Consider the following 21,569-nt stretch of genomic DNA (forward strand, 5'->3'; position numbering starts at 1 on the left):
TGAAATGTTAAAGACAAAAAAAACGTCCCGGAATTTTGATAGAGTTTTGAATTTATATTAGATTCCAAGCATTTCTACGATTTCACTTGAACATCTCCAAAGCCACTAAAGTTTAAAGAAACTCAATGCCAACACTTTAACGAGCGTCCCCACATTTCTACAAATTTCAAGTTTGAACTTCATCAATAATGATAATGTGCATTTCTACGAAGTTCACTGAAATTTTACGAAATTCACTGGATTTCCATGAAGTTCACTGAGCTTGTACAATAATATATGAACTCCTATAAAATGTGAAGGACTTCTAGAAAATCTCCAGAACTTCTACGCAGTTCCTGAAGCTCTAAAAAGTTTACTAGGGTGCTATGAAATTTCTGAGGTTTAATAACATTCTCTAAACATTAAAAATGTTTCCCAACTATCTACGAAGTTCCACGAAATAAATCTCTTGTCAAAGCTATAAACTGTAAACACTCGGTTAAAAAATTCTGTGTAGGCACATGTTTAGCCACCCGGAATTTTTAAATGTAAACCTTTTGAACCTTTTATTGATCTCCCATACCACTGATCATCAGTGATGGTTTATGGTTTATGTCTTGCCAGCTAGAGCCATGACCCCCCTCTAGCACATCATCCGCTCGGCATTGGACGTTAATGTTAACTTGCTCCACTTTCATTACTGGGCAAATTAAACGGGTATCTCCAAGGTAGCTTCCCCAGAACGAATCGAAGAAAACGGCATTGAACGGACTCAACTCTCTTAGCACCATTGTTGTAGTTTGAACTCCAAACCACAGAACAATGTTCCAAAATGGATCATGACTTGAGGCAATAGATATCGGAGACATTTTTGCAATCCTGAAGATGAAGCCCAATGCCCAATGAAGCCAGAATGACTCCTAGATCTTTTACATGGCTCACACGTCCGATTGTTGTGCCCCGAAGAGCATAGTCAAATATCACTGAACACTTCGTAGGGTTAACCGTCACGTCATTCGGTTCAAATTGTACCAGCTGGCAAAGGCTTCAAACTGACGTTGAAGGCAGGGACAGTCATCAATCGAGCGAATCCTCAAGTAGATTTTAAGACCGTCGTGGACCATCGATAACCAAATTCACGTCGTTTAAGTAGAGTAAGAAGATCATCGGTCCCAGATGACTTCCTTGAGGTATTCCTGACGTGGCTAGATATGTAACAGACCTTAAGACCTACAGTCACCAATGGCCACGGCAACGTTTCCGGAAACCCCAAGTCTATGCATCTTGACGATTGTGATGGCATGATGATGGTGTAAATTAGAGTCGGTGTATAATGAGTCACGCCAAGAGTGAAGCCAAGTCTACCTATTGAACTGTCAAATCGGCTACCTATCGTGCAAAGTAAATAAACATTACGATGCTATGAAAGGTCTACGAAAGGTATTGCAATGAAATATAAAATAAAATTGAAGAAATCATCATAAACACGCAGCGAGCATTAAATGGTCATGGGATACGTTTGGTTTTGATCAGTAATGAGAATTTCTACTATTTTTTGATAAGATAATTTGACAAAATCACTGATATTATGATTCACTACAGCCGTTATTTTTGGTTCTCGCTAGAAGTCATTTAAAGTTGATGTAGAAGTTCTCTGTTGCCAAGTGAAAAGAAATGGAATCCTACGGAAACCGTGATGCGAGTTCAACTGTTTTTCTCTTGGCGTGACTCATACCGACTCTAGTGTAAATGACGTCTGTTTGAGCCGTTTCAATCATGCTTTCCGTGGCATACGATGTAAGACACAGCAGATTAGTGGTTGTAGAACAACCGGAAGAGAAGCCGTATTGATCACCACTTTGATACTGTTTACAATGTGAGAACAGAGGCTCCATGATGACTAGCTCGAATAACTTCGAAATGCGCACAACGATGTGATTCCACGATAATTATCCACGTCCCGTTTGCTTCCCTTTTTGTATACAGGAAACATATGTGCGAATTCCCAACTAGATGGAAGCACACCACTCGAGACGGACATTCGAAACAGATGATGCAACGGTATCAGTAAGCTGGCTGAACACCATCCGGTCCTGGGTCGAAAGACGACTTGAGTTTGAGTGCGGCAGTGACGTTGACATCAATTACACCCAGAGCTTGACCGGAGAGAGGTACTACATTGCTTGTCAAACTTTTAAGAGAACAAGCGGCAGACCTCCTGAGAGATAGAAGCTACTTCGCCGTTCAATATCAATGACGATGGTAGAGCGGACTCTCTGCGCTGCTCATTCACTTCACATGCTCATTGCTAGTGATTAAAACTCAAAAGCATCCACGGAAACTAGTTGGTACCACATAGTTTCCCCTTGTTATTCCCATCCCCTGTATTTGTGCTTACTGGTCTACAAGGGCATTTCGGATTTGAAAGATTGTTAATTTCACTTGGCAAATGATAACATTTATTAGAAAAAAGACAAACACACTCCAAGTGTCACCTCTGCTTTTCAACCACCACTGCATGACTTTCGGAGTTCTTCATCACGATAACTTCAAAAGCCCCCAAACGAAGCCCAGCTCCAATTCACTCGAAGAAGACTATGTATTAAAATGAAAACTCCCGCACTAGTCGTCCAAGACAATAGAAGCACTGATTTCTCACACTCCACGAAATGAAAACTACTCTGATTAATGCGAAGCACACTGTTTTATTTATTTCAGGATCTAGTACATTTTGCTTTCATGAATAACTACTGTTACATTCCGAATATTTATTTCCGTAAGTCCTAATCGTTTAGCTGCCAGCTGTACGAATCAACCGACTTTCAGTTCAATTTATTTTTGATTCAACCAAATTTCACTGTCACAATTTTCAACTTCTTCCCATTGGAAATCAAACAGAACAAAACTGAACTCAATAGAACAAAAACTCTTCCATTTTCTTTAGTAAAATCTCACTTTCATTACTGGTGATCAAACTGGTAGCATCCACCTGCCATTCGTGATGCTGCGCTTTACAATACAAAGTAACATTTGTAAAACCAATATTAAAATCAGAATTTTAACAACAAATGCTACATTCTATTCTCAACGCATTAGGGAAAAGTTCAGCAGTATCAGTGTTAGGAAAACACTGTGTAAACACTGACTTAAATTTCAACAATCATCACTAGCCCACTTTATAGTTGTACACTTTCCTCACAAAACAGGAAGCTCAATTGAAGTTTTGGCACACATCAATATCACTGGAAGGGAAATTTTAGAAGAAACTTACATTAGCATCATCAATACACTGAAACACGTCCGATCAAGAGAATCCCTTGAAATAGTCACAAAAATCACCAATCACTCAGCAGAAATGGAATTGGGTAGTATGTATGAATCATCATAATACACATGGTCTGATTCACAAACATCCAGAAGGCATGGGTGGTACAAAACACGAGAATAGATTTCTGAAGGAGAGTTGTTCACAACTAGAGCACAAACACAAAAATACTCAACCACGGTCACAAACTGGCACTGGAAAACTTTCAATAAACCGCCAAACACTATCCCACTTGATCAAAAAGGGTTGCTATTAAAGTTGAAGAGCACAAATTGCTTTTAAATTGTGCCAAGATGTTTCAAGTCCACCAGTTTTAAAAACACTAGCTGCACAAACCATTATCATAGTTCTCAGCATGAAACATAGAAGATTACACCGAACTCTTATTCGTCAATTATTCCTTTCATAAACTGGTTAAAGCATAAAGGACAGTAAAAACCGAAATATAATCACAAAACAATACTAAACTGAACATCATCATTCACTTGGGATACCTTTTTTTAGTCAGAGCAGCATACACCATTATCATTTTCATTCAATGCTTATGTTTTCAATATGAAGTTTAACACTAAACACATACGGTTTAAGATCTTCTGCTACGATAACTTTTGTTGCACAAAGAAAGGGTAGTAGAATATAATAGAAATCTATTAAGTTTTGTTTCTGTTCAAGCTTGTTTTACGGTATTCAAATTGCATTATAAGTTTCTATAGATCTGCATTTGCCACTACTGCTACTTTACTAAACTGTTTTGATACATAAATAGAAATGTTTAAAGTTGTCACAGTTTCTTCTTTAAAACATTTTCAATTTCATTCAATTTTGAACATCAATACTTGTTTTTTTTTTTTCTTCTCTTCGGTCATTTGCAGTGTCATTACCACTTTCATCCTCTCGCTGGTAATGGGAACCCGGAAATGAAGGCATCTTCCCCGACCTAAAAAATTATGAATCAACGGCTAAAATAACAGAGAAAAATGCTCTGTGACAAAAATCTCAATGTATGAACTAATTATACATTTTCGAGCGAGGCTCGGGGAAGATGCCTCTTCTTTCCGACGGTGAATTACAAGTCATCTTATAGCATAAATCTTCCTCTCTACTGAAAACTACAAACAACCGTTAGTTGTTACACTTCCACTGATCATCATCTGATGCACACAATCTCTACTCCGGTTCGGTGTCTCGAATGGCGCGCGCACGTCATCATTTTCTGCTGTTTTTTTTCCAATCGCCAACCACTCACACTGCGTTGGTTGCCTATTCGCTACACAAAAGTCCGATATTAATTCGCACTAGCATCATCATCATCATCAACGTCATCATCACCATCATCATCACTTCCGCACGGGGCCACCAGAGAGTATCATCGTTGCACGGTCACAAAACGGATATTTCGGATTCAATTGCGGTATCACCAATTCTTCCGTCTTCGTCTTTTTCACTCAGTCGCAAACCACGGTCGGATCGGAAGTTTCTTTCTTTCTTCGCTGGATGGTGTTCTTGTAGTGTGCGCAGAGGGGGGCAACTGATGTATCGAATGAGTGTGTTTTAATGATGATTGATTGGGTCTTGCGCGCGTTGGGTTATGTGAACAGTTTAGCTTAAGAATAATTATTCACCTGCAATGGATTGAACCCGTTAGTTTTGGAATATGTAGGTATACTTCTTCTTAAGAAAAATGAGAACGATGATAATGCGCTCATTGCTACAACAGACCACTAATACAGTTACAGAAGCATTCAAGAGATAGATGTAGAAAGAAGAGGGTTCTAGCATGCACATGCCGAAGCAGGGTAGATAAATGGTAACCGTTAAATGTCTGGAAGCGAAAATGCGTTTTCGGTCAATGGTATAGAAAAAGATACAGCAAGTTAAACTGCGCCATGGGAAACTCCGTCTAGCCTTTGATGCGACAGCAGAACTTTACACTGGTTGTACACAAAATATAAGCGCAAGTAGGCAAGGCAGAGAGCGGTGAAACTATTATGGACCATTAACAGAACAGTTGAAGAGGATTCTACTAAGGCATCCTTCAATAGTTAGGGTATTAAAAGATTTTAACCGTTAGGTAACTTCTCGTGAGTGTAGAGCGTACCTATACCAATGGTTATGGAACTAGCTATATTAGCATTAAAACACTTGTCAGATTAAGGAGCTCAGTGGCATCACGTGACGTCACTTTTTACTTGTATGTAAACCTGATTCATAGCCATATTATACTTGAACAGGTAATCTTCTAGTTTTACTGTTCATTTGAATTTTGAGCGTTGGTGCACAGGGGTGGATTAAGGTCAGGAGGGAGATGTCACTGATGGATTTATTAGGTGTAACAAAGCTATCTCTTCATGGCATTATGTTAACCTTCTCCTTCCCGTGGCAGCACAGGAGATCCACAACGTTTTCGTCCGTCTCATGTTTGGCAATCAACCATTAAATAATCAGATAGAGCTGGAATTAGGACGTAACAGTTTTTGTAAGTATTTAAGGTTCTCCATGCGCTAATTATTCTCGTCCATATGCATCCCTTTTATTTCAACTGACTAACTATTGAAATACAATTAAAATAGGGTGCAGCACCTTTTTGCAACAGGTTTGTGTAGGCATTTTTAAATTTCCTGATAATTTCAGATTTTCAGTTTTTCAGGTAGTTGCCACCCAGCCTGTACATTTTTTTACAGCATTCGTAAATTAACTCGTGAGCAAAGAATTTGATGCATGTAACCTGGATGTAGCTGTTTACCTTCATTGTTTTTGACGCGTGTGACGGAAATGGGTCCCATATTCCGAAGTAGTGCTCCATCCTACTATTGATTTGCAAAAACTTTGCACTATATTTAAAAACACTTTTTTGCATCTGTAAACAACTGTTTCGTTTTTGGTAGCTTCAAATCCGCCGAATCCGTGTTGGAAATATCGCCAGAAGTTCATTATCACAAGAATTTCGCAAAGCGTTATTTCCCGAGCGTTCTTTCTTGTATGCAGTGGCGTTTCCTTAACCAAAATCTTCTAGTGCATCAATATCAATAGATATCGAGTAAACTAGAAGATTAAGTTTATTTTTCAACCGATCCGAGTATGAATATGGCATTAAATCTGGTTTTGAAAGTTGGTGCACAGGTAAAAAGTGAGGTTACGGGACGCCACTGCTTGTATGGGATTTAAAGGAACTAATTTAAATCCAGCTTTGACTCACCAGCGAGAGAAAGCGTATGAGACAATAAATGTTGTGTTCTATGTTCCTTACACAACTTTTCGTTTCCCATTAGAATAATTAGAATTGGTATTGAAATCCTCCTCACAATCACCTGGAGCTATTTTTGCAAGTAACTTGGACTTCTTCATATAACGGGCTTTTCCCGGTGTTCCCACGGTTAATTCAAATTCCCGGCTGTTTTTCCGTTTTCCCGGTTCACTGGATACCCTGGCCATGTACAGTGCTGTTCGATATAACAGCAGCGCATGCCGATTTTCATACAAAATGGTAACTTTGACATGATGTCTTATAACCTATTGAGTTGAAACCTTAGTCACACTACAAATATTACAAAATATCACATTTTTGGAAGCACCTGCCGGAAAGTGAGATACTATAAATGGTTCGAAATAAATGCAATTCTAATAATTTGCATTTCAGCACAATTTTGAGTTCTTAAATTTTACATTTCTCAAAATTCAAACAATTGATCTTAAGAGAACAACATGTCAAAATTGTCAATTTTGTATGAAAATCGGCATGCGCTGCTATTATATCGAACAGCACTGTATGTAGTACAAAGAGTGAGTCCAACAGATTTTGACACAAGTTCAAGGGCAAATTTCCATTACGTCGAAAGTAACAACGGTAGACAAAGTCGAGCTATCAGTGTCAATCGATATATGATCACATCCCATTTTTAAATTTATTTACCAGTCAAATTGCTTTTCGACGTAATCACCTTCCGATCAAAAGATTTTTCGATGTTTACTTAAGTCACCCGATTTGTATGGAGATGCCGTTTATATTAAGTAACAGCGCAGAGAAACCCGTGAAAAGTGTGGGTTCGTCGTTTCGCTTTCTCATTATTAAAGTGGATAAATTGAACGACGATTTCGGTGATCCTAAAGTGATGAATGGGCTGCACGTAAGGAGACGTGATTGATAATTCTCCCGAATATCCTGGTAAATACACTTTGACTTAAGTAACATTATTTAACTATGAAAGCTAGCGATCTTCTTTGTATTATTAAAACCATGCTTAATATGTTAAACATTGCTATCACTATGAGATTGTATGTGTTTAATTGGAAATAGGAATAACTTTTCGGTCATCAAAACAAAACTTTATTTTTCTCGGATCAGTGCGAATGTTACTTTCGACATAATGAAAACTTGCTCTTGAGTTAGTGATGGTTTTAAACTTCTGAATATTTGCTGAACATGAACTGGACATTTCTACGAGTTTTTTCATTAATCTTCTTCTCTTAATCTCATGCTGTATGCAAGGTTGCAAATACTCATTTCAGCTAAAACAATGTTTATTTTTATTATAAAATAATTAGATGCTATGATCATATTTTGAATAGCTAAGATACAAGAAGAGGTTGCAAAGAATGTGTTTGACATATTAAACCTGTTTATTTCACTTCATGAGAGTCACAATCAGTGATTTTTCACACACTCACTCACTCACTCACTCACTCACTCAGTGATCAGCAAATCGCTGATTGTGACCCATAGAAAGCAAAATTTACAGGTTTTATGTTTCAAACGCATACTTTGTAACCTCTTCTTGTAAGTTAAAAGTAAAACATGTCATCATACCATCTTTTGGTTTTATTATTTCGAAAAACATTATTTTAGCTGAAATGAGTATTTGCAACCTTGGCTGTATGTCTGCAGTCTGCATAGAAACATAGATACCAAGAATTTGAACAGTAGTGAAAGTAGGTATCACACATTCTGCTCTTTTATGTATTCATTCATTCATTCATTCGGAAACGCCAGGATTGTGTTGCGCAGGTGGCAAAGTCAAACTACCAGAGTCAATACATTTTTCTTAAAAAATGCTCACAAATACAACAGTTGCTTTCAAATGACGTCATTCGGTGCGAATATTAATATCAAATATCAAATAAGCGAATACTTGGATTTACTCACCCGTTTTAAACTTGCCTTCAACTATACAAATTCAAGGGCAAAGTCACCATCGAACCGGATCATTGTTGCCGCCAGCAAATGAAGAACACAAATTTCTTCAAATTTATTTTGTTGGCAATTGTGAAATTGAAATTGATCAACGCTGTGCGATTAATCGTGCTATGAAACGTCAGATCATTGGAGAATTGCAAGAACTTCTTCACGAACACAACGCTTTGGTTCGGTTATTCAAGAAGGCATTGGAAAGAATGCCTTCTGACGACCACAAAATCATTATCAGAGCGGATAAACGTCCGACTGGAAGTCACGAACGTCAATTCAATGCCCCCACAATTGATGAAAGTGCTGTCCTAATCGTTAGTGAAAATGTTGAATCCCGTGACATTGTTCTGAAACGGCGTATTCAATTAATAATTTAAGTAAGAGTAATATCAACAAAATCGATCGCGGATATGCCATTCAAAGAGATCAATTTAGCGTGGAATCGTGAATGCTCGAAATTGTTTAAAACAAAAATCAAATTTTGGGCGGGACGAAGTTCGACGGGTCAGCTAGTTAATATATATAATTAATAGATAAGGAACTGACCTCGAACTGGAGGATTTTGTTACAAAAAAGTGTCACTTAAGACAAGTGAAGACAAGATTTAATTATCAGGCCAACGAAGAAAGTTGGTGCAACTACTAGAACGAAATGTAAAAACTTCATAAAAAATAACAGATTAAATAAAATTTGGTAGTTGTAGTGAAATATGTATATGCTTACATAGCTGTGAATATTTTACCTACAACTTTATGGGATCCGTACAGAAAGCTGAATCACAAAAGGCCGAAACACAAAAATTCTAAGGTACCACAAACGAAAGCCAGTGTTCTCGTTCAAGCTTCCACTATTTAGATCATAGGATTTGTTCTGGTTTAAACTTTCAACACTTGGATCCAGGGCTCTTCATTTTCGAAGCTCTAAAATGAACTCGAGTTTTGTTTCTCTCATACAAACGTATTCAACGCTTCATTTCTATAACGCCTAGCTAGACTATCAGCAAGAAACCAAAATGAAAAAGAAGCACGCTTAGAAGGAACGGCTGGCTGTGGATCTTCTCGTCGCTGCTTTGCTCAACGCTTTCAATGTTAGAAATGTCGGTTTTCTAGTTAAACGAAACCTCATTATGGCTTTCAATCCCCTTTCACGAACACTCTATCACCGCTCTTTCAATTAGGTTCTTTAATATTGAAAAATGTATTGTTTTTTATACATCATCCGAAAGAGCTTCGTTTTCGAGCCCACTTACTTTCATCTCGATTTTTAAATTAAGATTTAAAGCAAAATAACAACTTCACTGTTTGACACTAAACTAACAAACTGACAGCTCGCTCCCATACAAACTGACACCGAGGGGCGCTAATAAGGTGATTTTTGCAAATGTAATCTTAGTTATTTAAAATAGTTCCAGTGTACCCAAATTGTTAAAATTTTCGGTTTGGGTTCCATTTTTAATGCAGATTACGAATATGTATTTACCTCAATACCCTTAAAGAACTTAATTGGTTTAAAATGCGTTATGTCCCGTTTTCGTTAATTTTTTCTAGATAAATATGTGGATGGAAGATAAATTAAACATATTACGTGTAATCTTCAAGTGTTTTCACGTGAGAAATGCTTTAAATATATATATTTTCATTTTTCCGTCATATACGTCATGAAACCTCTGTTGATGTGTTCCATGACAGAGAAAACTATCAAAGCCGAGCGCCCTTTCGCTCATCCGTTTCACCGAAGCTTGTTAGAAAGACCAATAGAGCGACGGGAGAAAGAGAGACAAGCGATTGGACATTTCTAGACCAACAATTGAAATAGGCGGAACAACCAAACGTAAACAATGGCTTTAAACACAACATTCTCGAGAATCAAAACACTCCCACGCAAACTAACAATGCCATTCGATAAAGGAAGTTTGCTCTATCAGATGATGGTGTTAGATTACTTGGGTGTGGTTTGATTCTCGAGGAATTTGCGTTTAAAGCCATTGTTTACGTTTGGTTGTTCCGCCTATTTCAGTTATTGGTCTAGATTTGTTTGTGCACGCCGACTGAGGTTCTATAATGCTGCGAATCTGTTCGACTTTAACAAAAAAAAGAAAGCCAACAGTCTCTTCGTCGCATCGATTTGGTCGATTGAAGCTGATATTGTGACGCCCTGCTTGGAGCACAGGATTTCTTTTCTAAAAAAAAACAGAAGCAGCGTCATTGCTCTCGTCTAACTTTTGTGCTAGAATGTTCCTCTGTATATTTTAAAAAAATAGCTTAAATACTAGTTTACAATTACCTACTGACCCAAGCCGAGCTGGCTTCGCTTATTTTCAAACGTCCGAAAACCAAAAAGGCCGAAAACCAAAAAGGCCGAAAATTTATCAAAAACCGAATTTGTTGAAAACCGCATCCAAACAATCTGTTTAATGGTTTGCATTTACAAAAAATGAAGCCAAGATGAAATTAGATATAGAGGTGTTCTCACTTGCTGACTTTTTTTAAAACGAATGACTATTAAGTAGCTTCCATACAATTATTGTTACTTTACTTTAATAATGTAATTTAATTTATTAAAAACAAATTAACAAAAGCCCGAATCGGGAAAGTGACAAAGTCCGAATCGGTCCTTTCGTGATTCGGCCTTTTGTGATTCTGCCTTTCGTAGTACTCCCGCTCTTTCAATGATATTTTGACGATTATTGCAAAATATGTCAAATGATACCCTACAGGGAAATGTAAGATTCTTTTACAGATTTGCATTTAAGTTGTACTGAATTCGTAATGTTTCACCACATGAACCAATTGTTGATTAAATTTTCGAATTAAGTTTTTCGCCACTGTGGCTAGAATTATTTCTTGAAAAACCTATTCATATGCTACAATTCATTGTCAGAAGTCAGAACTGTCATTACCAGGTTGAAAAAAAAATCAAAAATGAAAGAAATCCACCCTTACATTTGGTGTAATTGCCATTCATTTTTGGTGTAATTATGCCACTATTTTATTTTATTACTTTTTGGAGATTAAGTCAAATGGTCATTATACCAAATGACCATTTGAAAAAAAAATGCTGTGCCAAATGGGCTTCGAAATTTCTACATTGACGTACAAATTAAATCCTGTCTCGCCTGTTCTGTTACTAAATGCTTCATTTCGAGATTAGTTCCCTATCTAAAGTATATATTGCTTTGAGTTAACTTCAATCACGGCCACTTGACCCCTCCACAACGCGCATTATCATTGTAAATAGCTGGGTGATGCGACGAAGATTTACCCGAGGGGCACGCAATACAAAGAACCGGTGCGTTGAAGTTAAAATGCAATCAAAAGTACTTCAAGTAATTTATGCGTTTTGTAGTACTGACGGTAATTAAAATTATCCATCCGTAATTAATGTAATTAAAAGTATTGAAAATGTAATAAATGTACGTTAATTACGAAATTTCAACTGTAATTAATGGAGTTAAAAAGTAGTTAATGTTCTACATTGTGTAATTAATGTAATTAGTGCAGTAGTTAATGGAATTAATTTAATTACAGCCGTTGCCTGCGTTGGAGTTAAAGGTTATTGCGTGCCCCTAGGGTTTACCCCAAAATCGAACCAATCCACCTGTCAAAATCAAACCAATGTTTGACTCTCCCGGTATGAAGAAACGAATACAGTATTGCGGTCCATCAATATGAAAAATATTTCAGTTCACCTCAAATCATTCTATAAATGAAGCGATGTAGTTAACACGTAAGCCATTTTATTTTTCCAAAGCATCAAGCATTTCTCTAAATGTTTTCATAAAGAAAATAGTGCATTATGCTTCACCATTCTCTTTCATGAATTTACAAACGTAAACAAACAATGAAAGATTCACGATTGGGCTTTACGCAAAATGCAGTTTGCTGCCAAATTATGGCGATGATTTGATTATTTCAGCGCAGCCAACATTGAAAAAAAAAATCACTTCGCATCACCCAGGTAAATAGTAGGTCTGTTCCCGTAAGATTCTGTACAGAAAAAAAAAATATCATCGATTACTTTTTTGAAGCCGGTGATATAGTGGTAAGCGTGACTGCTTTCTCACCCCAATGGGCCTGGGTTCAATCTCAGCCGAGGTCGATGGGATTTGTCTGAGGCATAAAAATCTCTGGACACGTCTTCTTCCGCGGAAGGGAAGTAAAGCCGTTGGTCCCGGCCCATGTGTGTTGAATGGGTGCGATATCATACGCAGGTGTGGAAGCTGCCTTCCTGCACATTCGATTGCCGTAAATGGATGGCAATCGATGTCCGTCGGTGATTGGCACTAGATTGCGGAACAGAGACCGACGTTAAATAAAGGAATGATTATTGTTTCGAAGGGGCGTATCAGCGTAAACAATGCATTTGATCGTGGATTTGGCGTAACTGGTAGCTCGCACACGCATACTAACACCACTATCCCGTACTAGCTGCACCATATTATTTTCTTACAGCAACTTACAGTAAAAGCAAAAAAATATTTCGTATCACCCAGGTAAATAGTATTCGCAAATTCCATAACAGAACACAAAACAGTAACATACAGCCATGACCGAAGCATTCACCTTTTTTTCGAAAATGCAGTAATACATAAAATAATGGAATAAACCAACAGAAAACAGGTCTGTTTGATTATCCATTCAATGATAATGAATGAATGAATAACAATGAAGGTAGATCACGCGATTAACCGATGGCTATAGGGCGGATAAGTGAATTTAAACCACATGAACCACCGATAAGTTAATTTAAACTGATAGGGAAAATGGATGTAATGTCAGCCTAAATGCCCCTAATTTGGGCCCATACATAAATTCAGCAATCGACTAAATTTCCAATATTGACCAAAAATATCCATTAGTACCGTCCCAATGCCGCGTTCATCTAGATAAAATTGATAAATATCAGATTTTTAGCGATGGGCCCAATCTTAGATCCATAGGCCAACATTAGAGCCATTTCCCCTATATGAATAAAAAGTTTAAAAAAACGAGATATCTAGAGTAACATTTGAAATGGGCCTATGTCCAAAACGTAAACAAACCAGAAAATGAATTTTAAATTTTGACCGCCACTATTCAATTCATATTTAAGAAAATTGAAGTATTTTAGGCATTTATATTGTTCACAATAACAATAGTAACTGTATCTCAGTATACAACATCCAAAATATGCGAAAAGCTTTCAAAAATATATGAAAATCGATAACAATATAATTTCATAAATTAATAAGCCTTTTTTGTGAATCTTTCAATGGATAGGCCATTTTTATTAAGCCGTTGTGCTTGTCATCTGAAATGGTAGGCCCTTTGCTAAGCCTTTTTGCAACGTCAAATAAATTCAAAACAAATCATCGGCCCAAGCTAATCGATGCACCCCTCGAAACATGAAAATCCACGAACCCCTCATTTTATCTGTCAAACTTTCATAGTGAATCAAAACAAACATAGTGTAATACTAGAATTTCGACTAGAATGGGGTACGTTAATCGATTTGCTTGGGACCAATACTGCCCATAATCCCATATCAGTCCCATATGGATAGGAAATCAAGCAAAGATGGGACTAATATGCGATTATGGGTAGAATAGGCTAGTCAAGTAGTGAGCCAATTTAAAATCGTTAGTTTCCACCGGTTGGTAAAAGGGTTTCTTGCTACTTCATCCTATGGAGGCCATTCCCGTCGTTAACATACAAATCCAAACAAACAATCTTGAATCCTCTTACTTTGTTTAGTTTGCCATAACATTAGAAAACAAACGTCCAACATAGTGTTAGTATCTAATCCAAAAGTAATAACTAGCAAACTGAATAGAAACTGAGGTTTAGTTTGAGCACAATATCCGAATTAATTACGCATGCACAGCAATAAATGATCGCAATTTTTGTTTCGTCTTACCTTATGTGCTAACGGTGCCTTCTTCTGCCACTCAGGCGGTTCCTCCTCGAACCACCACGATCACCAGATGATCTTCCTTCAGCCCTTCCTCGGTCAGATTGTGGCATGTACGTTTCAGCAATTCTGTTGAAAAGTCACATGGTGGGAATGAATACAGCACACCGGTTGCTTCCGTTTCCTTATTCAGCAAGGAAATTACGCCGGCGGCTTCCTTCTGCTTTAAATACGATACGAGATTACGCAAGGGACGTGTTTGAACACTAGCATCATCCGATGACGCAACGGACGATGTCGATCCCGGCAGCCCGAGGAAGATAGCGTGGGACGAAGAAGTCGATATACGTTTCTGTACATCCTCCAGCTTGGGTTGATCCAGACGAAGCCGCTGGGTAATGCGAAGGTGATGTTTACCTTCTTCATCTTTCATCAAACTGTCGACTATGTCATTATCCCCGTCCGTAAGGTGCAACTTGGCTGGGAACAGTGAGCTCTTCAGGATCAAAGCACCCTGCCATACTGTTGTGGATTTTCGTGCAACTTCTGGTAGCGTTCGTGCGTTCGACAACATACCAGTTCTACGAGATGAAGAGTCCGAGTCAGAATCAGCTGGACTGCGCCGACGAGGTGAACGAGAACGAGATCTATCAATACCAGGCTCACGCGATCCGGAACGACGGCGAGATTCGTAATCACCATCAGCTGGTGCTCGGCGCCACTCGTCATTATCTCCGTGATGAGGAGGACCATCGCGATGGAATCCCCCTCGGAAACCTCCACGGCCGCGGAATCCTCCTCGACCACGGAAAGGTCTGCCTCCATAGCCATAGCTAGCGGTCTCTTCATATGGCGGTGCGCCTTCCGGATATTCATAATCTGGAGCACGACGATATTCACCGCCTTCCTCGAAACCTGCACCTCGTTTCGGGAACGGAGGTGTCGTACCATTATCAGCAAAATCGATTCGAATGCGACGGTCCGGTGCGCCTAATGGGAATCCACGCATTTCCTTTACTGCAGCCGTAGCGGCATCGATAGAATCGTACAGAATGAAAGACTGGGTATCTCCCTTGTTGTATTCAATTTTTTTGATCGCTCCAAATCGATCAAACTCCCGCTCCAATTGAGTAACCGATGTCCATGCGCCAAGGCCTCCTACCCAGATTCTAGTGGTCGGAGTAGCTTTTCCGTATCCAATTTTACATTGGAACTTGCCTATATACTGACCCGACAGCTCAACTTTTGCACGATGAGCCATATCCAAGGTTTGATAACGCACAAAGGCAAAGGCATTGCCTGTGCCTGGTGGCGGCCGCTTAATGTCGATGTCTTCTACGAGGCCATACTTCCCGAAAATTCGACGCAACTCGTCATCGGATATGTTGATTTCCAGGTTACCAGCAAACAATGTCCTGGTGGCTAGAGGATCATCCTCCGGTTGAACATGATGCAAATAGTTGGGGAACTTATCTTTCTTATTATCGGTCTTCTCAAATGGAGCCCTTGGGCGTGGAAGATACGGACGAGGCATATAGTGATGATGTGGAGGTCCCGGATGCATATGCGGAGGTCCATGATGGTGCATCGGTGGCCCACGAGGCATGTACTCGTGATGCATCGGTGGACGGAAGTCCGGATGGTGCATACGACCGGGTGGTGGTCCATATCCTTCGTACGGGTGATGATCAGGACGACGACGATCCGGTGGTGGAACTCCAGGTGAACGGGCATAGTAGTGACGGTCATAATCCTGCGGCGAGGAAGAACGTGGTCTACGATACGATTCGGATTTGGCCGATTCATAAACAGGCTCGACAAGTGCCACTTTGTCGTACAAGACAACCCTTGACTTGGCATGCTTCGCCTCCCGGGCATCTTCCGAAGTACGAAAACAAACGTATGCTACACGTTCGTCTAAATCATGCGAAATGCGAATGCTAAAGTCTCCAAATTTCTTGTACTCCCGATACAATGTTTCTTTAATTAATTCGTCAGATGCCTTGGGATGCAGAGCACTTACGCACAGTACCTTGTACGAATATCGTTCGGTTCCACTCTCACGTCCTCCTCGAGTGTACTCTTCCCGGTGAGGGGAAGCGTAGCGGGTGGTTGCTCCACGTGGACTAGGGGATCTTGCAACACGTCGTCTCATCCTGTCCGGTGTTACGCGTTCGTCCGAGCTTCCTTCGTAACGGCCAATACTTCCGCGCCTCTTAGATCTTGGTGGAGAGTCGCGCGAGGCGCTACGTTTCATGTTACGTATCTTCACAGTAATACGATCTCTATCGCTTGACCGATTGCTACTCATCAGCTGTCCTCATCAATTATGGCCAGCTTTAGCTTGGTCTGCGCAAGTATCGATTACCTCTGTGTCTTTGTGAGCTGCTAATGGACCTGCAAATATACGCATAAAATATACCTGAGAAAACTCACCGATTTCACCAATAACTACTTAATTTGCGAATGTATACCTATAAATTAGATTGTTTTTTTTTTATGAAAAATTAATCAGTAAAATTTGCTTAACAGTATCACATCCTAATACCCCTCACATGCCATTCAATAACAAAACATCACAAACACAATCACACATCACAAGCGCTATTTTTGATCATGAACGCCTGTCATTCATTCGCAGCACTCAGTTCACTTCTCACTTCACAATCCAAATGAATCTAGAGCTCAGCAGGTACAGCTTGAACGCCGAAAAATTTTCAGTCATGTAAAACAAAATGGCGTCGCAATTTAAATGCATATGGCATTAACAAAAATATGTCTATCCACATTTCGAACCATTTACAGTTAATTTTCTAGAATTTTTTATCTTCAGCGCACACTATTCACAAAGAATACACTAAAATCAACACATTAGACTCGCCGGAAAATGCCCACACTGAATAACTTCTTTAGCACCGTCAACGCCCAAGCCGATGCCCTCAACTCGATTTTCACACACATAAACCAGCTAATAATCCAACATTCCACTTTTAAAATAGATTAACGGCACTTCTACTCACTTTTGATGACTCCACTGAACAGATTATCTGATTTTTTCTACAATTTTCACCACTTGTACGGGAGACCTCCGAAAACGACAGGCACTTCTCGCGGCAGATGAAAGTCAAATGACGTGCTATCTTGGCTCATGAACGTGAACTCGAACTCGCGAACGATGAATCTGAGTTGAGTTACTGAAGTGAGTTCTTTTCACCGCCACTGGCACAGAACAAGATTAAATTTTATGATTGGTTGAATTTCAAGTCCTCCCTACCTACACGGAGGGAAATTGGCGTTGACGGCACAGAAAAAATTAACAGTTTCTTATGGGATTTTTCGATGGAGTGAAAGGATAGTACGAAGTCCGCCATGTTTCACGCACAGTCTGACGTATGCTTATGTAAATTCAGGCTCTTTAGATTTTACTATTAGGTACTGCAGCGTGACGTCACAAATGAACTCAGTGTTAATCGGCTGAACGTTTTTGACAGTTCAGTGGTACTGTTTACAGACACTTAGTCGTTTTTTCGAAAAAAATATGTTTTAAAATTTCCGAACTTTAACTTGAAAATTGTCGAAGAAATACGTGGTGAAAGGATGTGGCTCGTGGACATTGCAAAAGTGTGGTTTACATCTCACTGCAATCTGAAAAAATTTCCAGAAAATCTACACAAGAAAAAATCGACTAAGTCCACGTAAACAGTACCACTGAACTGTCATCAGATTGAGGTTAACCTCAACGGTGCAAAACCTAATGAAGAGTCGGTGTATAATGAGTCACGCCAAGAGTGAAGCCAAGTCTACCTAATGAACTGTCAAACCGGCTACCTATCAAGCAAAGTATACAAACATTACGATGCTATGAAAGGTCCACGAAAGGTATTGCAATAAAATATAAAATATAATCGAAGAAATTATCATAAATACGCAGTGAGCATTAACTTGTCATGGGATACGTTTAGTAATGACCAGTAATGAGAATTTCTACTATTTTTTGTTAAGATAATTTGACAAAATCACTGATATAATGATTTACTACAGCCGCTATTTTTATTTATGGCTAGAAGTCATTTGAAGTTGATGTAGAAGTCCTCTTTTGCCAAGAGAAAAGAAAGGAAATCTTTCGAAAACCGTGATTTTACCATATATGGTAACCAGCGTGTGTGCAAGTGAGAGGCTGAATTCAATAATTAGTAAAAAGAACTCAAATTTTGGGAAGTATTTTTCTTCGTATATTTTTGGTGACACATACTGTTTATGCATTCTTATAAGACCAACACACTATTTTTTTGTCGAGATTTCAGCAGGTGAGTAGTTTTGCAATTTATGTTACTGAGATTCAGTAAAACTATTGCCGAGACTCAGCTAACAAAGTAGATTTGTGCTGAGATCTCAGCTAACAAACAAATATTTTGCAGAAATATCAGCAAAGATAAACTCCGAGGTAATCGGCTGTTGGACATTTTGCCGACCTAGATTGATCATGACCTGCAGGAAGAACACGTGCAGTAAGAGGACGTGCAGGATGAGGAAAATTCCTACACACTCATTCAGGATTTAGGTGTTCGGTAATTATTTTTACTGACTCTGGTTTGTAAAGCAAAATTATAGCTGAAACATCAGTTCAGACGTGACTTGAAACCGACAATCGGTATTTAATAACTGAATATCAGTTAAGTTGCCAAAAGAATACTGTGTACTGCAAGTATTTTTACGGATTAAACGGTAAAGTAGTATGTTTACTGAACTGTACTAATTTTCAGTAAAAAATATTACCGAAGAAACAGTTTTATATAGTATTTACTGAATCCTCATCAATGTTGATGTGCATATAACTGATCACGAACAGTGCAATTTGACACAAGACACAATGCTTGGATAGTTTGGGCAAATAAAGTGCTGCCACGTAATTATGTACAGTTGACTGTAACTTTTACATAGGAAACTGATCGAACTCAGGTAAGTAACTAATGTATAGATGATGTTCTGTATTCTCATTAGTTTTTGTTCAAATAGACGATGTTCGTTCTGTACGCCAAATGATACCGTATGCAGTTAAAAGTATTGTAGAATTTCGAAACAACATTATTGATCATGAGCCATATTGAAAGCGTTTGATGAATTTTATGCTGCTGCAATCATAATCATTATATTCAATCAACATTATTTTGATCATATGTACTGAGCTCATCGGTTGATTCATATGCATTACTGAACATATCAGTGCTAACATTTGAAAACGGCACAAAAGCCATTTGTAAACAAATGGTTTGTGGGCCCTTTACTCACTACTTGAAGTACACCCACGCGACACAACAGCAACATCGGGTAGGGGAAATTTTCCCCTTCCTGACGATGCTGTTGGTTTGCGTGGGCGTTCTTCGGGTAGCGAGTAAAGGGCCCACAAACCATTTGTTTACAAATGGCTTTTGCGCCGTTTTCAAATGTTAGCACTGATATAGTATTATTTAACGTTTCATTTCCATTTTGCTGCTAGTGGAAGTTCGGTATTCAAAATTGCAACCGATCTAATAACTGGGTGGTCCGCAGTTCAAAAACCCAGTAAAATTTTACTGACTTCGGTAAACTAAAATGAGTGTGAAACTGGGTAAAACGGTACAAGAATGAACAAAATAACTGTATAGTCAGTTAAACTACAGCAAAATAAACAAAAAAATACTGGGCTTCCCAGTTAACATTGCTGAACGCAACTCGAACCATTTACTGAATGAACAGTTATTTTTGACAGATTGACTTTACGGACAGTTCGGTACAGCACATTATTGCTGTGATGATTACTGAGCGATCCGCAATTCAAAAACCCAGTAAAAATTTACTGACTCCAGTAATCTAAAGTTAGTGTGTAATAAATAACCCACCAGAGCCTGTATTTTTATTATTATTATATATTTTTAGCACACATAAAATATATGTACTTGACACGTAAACATTATTGTTTGAATCAATATGTACTTTCATTTGAATTAGACCCACAATCTTTATGTTCTTCCGGGGAATAAATGTTATAAACCTCACACATCAATTTTATTAGCAAAAGCAAATTAAATTCATTTCTTTCAGAACAATGATTTCATTTCTGGGATCCAAGTAATTTTTATGTTCCATATTTTTTATTTTAAAGTCTAATTTAAAAAAAAATGTGGTGTGCACATAAAAGGTTTCTTGTAAATTTGCCTAGCTGTATGCTCGGCGGTAAGCACAGACAAACAGACATAACACATTAGATATTTCTCACTTTAAAACATCGTCGCTAAAACATTATCGCCATCTATTGAGTTCACTGTGGTGGGCAGTACGCTGAACAGATGGCAGTAGTGTGTAAACGTCAAACGAAAGGAAATTGACTATGCGCAACAAAGGTGGTGGTACTACTAATCTCGATACCAACTAAAATACTTTTAAATTGACCGTTGAATGCTTGTTCGATGAACAACTTGCGAGTTTTATGTCTGCTTGTCTGGGCTGTAGGTATATTTACAAATGAACATCATCGAAATGAATCCAATCGACGTTGTTTATTTGTCAACTTTTCACACACAACATAGTTTACCCATTTTGGACAGGTTCCCGAAAAAACCATTTCGTTAATTTTCTTTAATTTTCCATACATCGCCATTCATAAGAAAATCGATAGCGATCGTCACCATTTCATGAATAATTGTAAAGATGCTAAAAGTCTAATCACAGACAAACAGACATAACACTCACAAGTTGTTCATCGAACAAGCATTTAACGGACAATTTAAAAGTTTCGTAGTTGGTAGCACCATAGAGGTAACTCTAAGACCACTGGGTCCCGAAGAAAATCATTATTATTTTTGGCTCACTCAGTACCAGAACAACGGTCCCAAGCAGTCCCAAGCTATTTCACTCACCCCTGCATGTTCTGCATGAATCCACACACCCCTGATGTTATCTGTCAAACTTTCATAGCGAATCAAAACAAACATAGTGTAGTAATAGAATTTCAACTAGAATAGGGTACGTTAATCGTTTGCTTGGGACCAATAGGCTACTAAAGTGGTGAGCCAATTTAAAATCGTTAGTTTCGTATTGATTGTTGGTAGCACCGCCACCTGTGGCGCGCATAGTTAATTCCCTTGCGTTTGACGTTTACACACTGCCGCCATCTGTTCCGTGTAGTGCCCACCACAGTGTACTCAACAGATGGCG

At 38.6% G+C, this 21,569-nt stretch overlaps 1 protein-coding gene across 2 annotated transcripts; it reads right to left on the reverse strand.

Annotated features, from left to right (window-relative positions):
- Window positions 1-2,664: 2,664 nt before the first annotated feature.
- Window positions 2,665-17,498, reverse strand: nito (RNA-binding protein spenito). Of its 2 annotated transcripts, XM_065226720.1 has the most exons (4): window positions 17,396-17,498; window positions 16,408-16,772; window positions 14,382-16,128; window positions 2,665-4,926 (listed from the first exon to the last, which is right to left on the reverse strand). In XM_065226720.1, the coding sequence occupies exons 2-3, from the start codon at window positions 16,684-16,686 to the stop codon at window positions 14,413-14,415; spliced, it is 1,995 nt and encodes a 664-aa protein (XP_065082792.1). In that variant the 5' UTR covers window positions 16,687-16,772; window positions 17,396-17,498; the 3' UTR covers window positions 2,665-4,926; window positions 14,382-14,412. The 2 variants fall into 2 exon arrangements, with proteins under 2 accessions (XP_065082792.1, XP_065082791.1); XM_065226719.1 differs by having other exon boundaries at window positions 14,382-16,772.
- Window positions 17,499-21,569: the final 4,071 nt, after the last annotated feature.

The sequence above is a fragment of the Ochlerotatus camptorhynchus genome, unplaced genomic scaffold (genome assembly GCF_037179485.1).
Source record: "Ochlerotatus camptorhynchus isolate MF236.1 unplaced genomic scaffold, CSIRO-AGI_Acam_v1.1 ptg000258l, whole genome shotgun sequence".
NCBI lineage: Eukaryota > Metazoa > Arthropoda > Insecta > Diptera > Culicidae > Ochlerotatus > Ochlerotatus camptorhynchus.